General features: G+C 39.2%; 1 protein-coding gene across 1 annotated transcript; it reads left to right on the top strand.

Annotated features, from left to right (window-relative positions):
* Positions 1-1,628: 1,628 nt before the first annotated feature.
* On the top strand, positions 1,629-2,976 carry LOC111880050 (NADH dehydrogenase [ubiquinone] 1 alpha subcomplex subunit 13-B). The gene is made up of 3 exons (XM_023876462.2): positions 1,629-1,984; positions 2,527-2,598; positions 2,677-2,976. The coding sequence occupies exons 1-3, from the start codon at positions 1,644-1,646 to the stop codon at positions 2,819-2,821; spliced, it is 558 nt and encodes a 185-aa protein (XP_023732230.1). The 5' UTR covers positions 1,629-1,643; the 3' UTR covers positions 2,822-2,976.
* Positions 2,977-3,365: the final 389 nt, after the last annotated feature.

The raw sequence follows: 3,365 nt of genomic DNA, 5'->3' as shown, positions 1-3,365 counted from the left end.
TATGTTTGATGATTAGTGAGATAGATATGTTTGATGTTTGTATATACCAGTATATGATTGTTATACGCACATGGTTATTGCTTGTTGGTTGGGTTGAGGCGGTCCTGATTTGTGATGAAGGCCAACATACCCTATGAGCAGTGCGAGGAGACTGTAGGCCCACGTGGCGGACCAGTCATGCCGAAGGCTCGGGATAGGATCAGATAGACTGTAGGCCCTGCAGGGCGGTCCAGTCAGGCCGATGACCCAGTATGCATGTTATTGATTGTCTGTTACTGACATGGTATTATCAGTGTGGTATTGGTATTTTGGGGGTAGCTCACTAAGCCCTCGGGCTTACAATTTTCAGTTTATTATTTGAGGTACTTCCGGAGATCATGGCAAGGCGAAGGCGTGACCGTACTGCTCCTCATCCTTTTGATCTAGTTATTGGGACACTCTGATGAATAATGATTTGAAAACATTTTGTAAAAAAATACTATTTGATTTTTAATTATGATTGGAAAAGTTTAAATTTGGCGTAAATTTTTGGATGTTACAAATACGACCCAAAAATTTCGTTTGAAAAATATTATAAAAACTATAATCATCCATAATTAATAAGAAATCAAGTGTCATGTGTCTCAAAATATCATATAAAATGTTGTATCAAAAACAAATGATAAAATATCAGAGCCTAAAACAATCCCAGGCTGAATACTGTGGTGTGTGTCATGCGATCACCCTGAGCTCTCCCCCTTGCTACCGGAAGTACCTGAAACCAAAACTGAAAACTGTAAGCACGAAGCTTAGTGAGCTCCCCCCAAACTACCACATACCATACAATAACACATAACACATATTGGGCCTTGCCCACTGCATCGGGCTCCTCCCGGCATCAAATCGAAGTCCAGCATAAATTGAGCCCTGCCTACTGCATCGGGCCCCACCCGGCATCGGACTGAAGTCCGAAATAACTTGGGCCCCACCCACTGCATCGGGCCCCACCCGGCGTCGGACTGAATTCCGATGTAAACTGAACATAACATAAACATAAATATATAACATAATCACATATATTGCATCGGGCTTGCCTGACATCGGACCGGAGTCCAAAACATATAACACATAACATAAACATGCATGAATCACATAGACATCAAGCATACATAACTACTTCTCGGGACCGCCCCGACATCAGATCGAAGTCCGGAAACATATAAACTGCATTGGGCTAACCCCCGCATCGGGCTTACCTCGGCATACTGCAACTACATAAACGGGTCGGTATTGGTGCCTTAGACGTGTTCCTACTGGAGGAAAAACTCACATCGTATGATTGACTGCTGAAAATCTGGGTGAGAAATCCCTGTCTGCTGCTCCGATGACTCTCCAGCTATAAATTCCATAAGGACACTTAGTCAAAAACTGATAACTATTCTTAAGGTAAAATGACCATTTTACCTCTGGTCAAAGTCAACCTTCCAGGTTGACCAAACTCGCCGTGTCAGTTGAGATGTAAACAAACTGAAAAATTAATTATGATGGTAAGTCTATTTCCAATTATTTTTTTAGCAATACCCTTGTTAAATTGTTCCACAAAACTTAGATGCGCAGGTTAGCGAGGCTAGCGTTAACATGTGCGCAAGTTAGACGCGTCCTCCATGTACCTCCATGTCAAAACCGAAAACTTCTACTTCTCCTCTCTCTTTCCAATCTCCACTTCAACAGGTTCGTGTATTTTGGCAAAAGTTTGCAGAAAGAGAGGGCAAATCTGTGAGCAAAGAACGATGACAGAGGCCTTCATAAGGAACAAGCCAGGCATGGCGAGCGTCAAAGACATGCCACTTCTCCAAGACGGTCCTCCTCCCGGCGGTTTTGCGCCGGTCAGGTACGCACGGAGGATCCCGTCCAAAGGACCCAGCGCCGTCGCCATATTCCTCACTACTTTCGGCATTTTCTCTTGGGGTATGTATCAGGTCGGCAAGGGCAACAAAATCCGTAGGTAAGTATCTCGATTTCGACAAAACCCTTGTTCTTATTTTCAAGAATCTAGTAGCTAATTAAACTGTGATTAAAGGTAGGTAGTATTCTAATTGATGATCGAAAACTAAAATTGTATCGGATCTGTTACGAATTTCAGAACTGTAGTTGGATCATTTCTAGGTTTAGAAATTGGATAGATAATACAAGAGACGATGCTTATTACTTACAGAGCTACCTTTCATCTTTTCTTGGTGTTCACATTCAAAGATCGATATGAATATCTGGTTATTTACCAGAGAAAATGATGATTGCATATGACAAATACTACAAATTTGTAACAAAAAATCATTGTAACTTCTGAGTCTTGAGGAATTGAAATCACGTGTTCTTGTTTTTGAATCCTAGTAGTCTCCAAGCAGATCATATCTCAAATGCCATTACAAGAAATTGCAAATTCCAAAGTTATTGTATGGAATCGTTTGGGGACATGTTATTTTGGTATGATGAAAATTAATAGCTACTACAATCATTGTATAAATTGCATCCTTATGATTCATTTAGGGCAATAAAGGAGGAAAAGTATGCTGCCCGAAGGGCAATTTTGCCAATGCTACAGGCAGAAGAGGATGAAAGGTAATCAAGCAGAATGGTCATCTCTTTTCTTCTTGTTGTTTTTGTTTAAAAATTCATATTGATTGGTTTGTGATTTAGATTTCTGAAAGAATGGAGGAAATATTTAGAAGAAGAGGCGAGGATAATGAAAGATGTGCCAGGGTGGAAAGTTGGTGAGAGTGTTTATAACTCTGGAAGATGGATGCCTCCTGCAACCGGTGAACTTCGCCCTGAGGTCTGGTAATCAACCTAAAAATCATGCTCTTATCATAAGGGGAAATAAAATCCGATGTATTTGTGATTTTTTGTGCTACTTTTACCTATTAGGTCAAGATTTGACCTTCTTTTGTTGTGACACCAGAAAGTTACTTGCTATATCAAGTGTATTGATAAGATAAATTGTTGGTGTTTTTTTTTTCTCTTGTTTATTGAATTGTTATTATTATCTTGATGAGTAGTTAAAAGGTTTGCAATTGTGTAGTGTGCAGCATCTTGTGTAGTGTTTGTTTGGTTGTGTTGTATTTTAAAACCGGCAAATTTTAGAAAAGCCTTTACATTTTCAGTCCTTTATCTGATGAATTTTATTTATTTAAAAAGCAATTATTTACAGACTTAAATTTAGAAAAGCCTTTACATTTCCAGTCTTAGTTTTTTTATCTGATGAATTTTATTCATTTAAAAAGCGATTATTTACAGACTAAAATTGGTTAGTATGGTACAAATATGGGTGTCAAAAATGCCCGGACCTAACTAAGCTGATCCAATCTGAAACTCAATAAGACAAATAG

This window comes from Lactuca sativa, chromosome 2 (genome assembly GCF_002870075.4).
Source record: "Lactuca sativa cultivar Salinas chromosome 2, Lsat_Salinas_v11, whole genome shotgun sequence".
NCBI classification, from domain to species: domain Eukaryota; kingdom Viridiplantae; phylum Streptophyta; class Magnoliopsida; order Asterales; family Asteraceae; genus Lactuca; species Lactuca sativa.
Note: the sequence above shows the minus strand (reverse complement) of the source record. Positions and strands in the feature narration are given on the sequence as shown.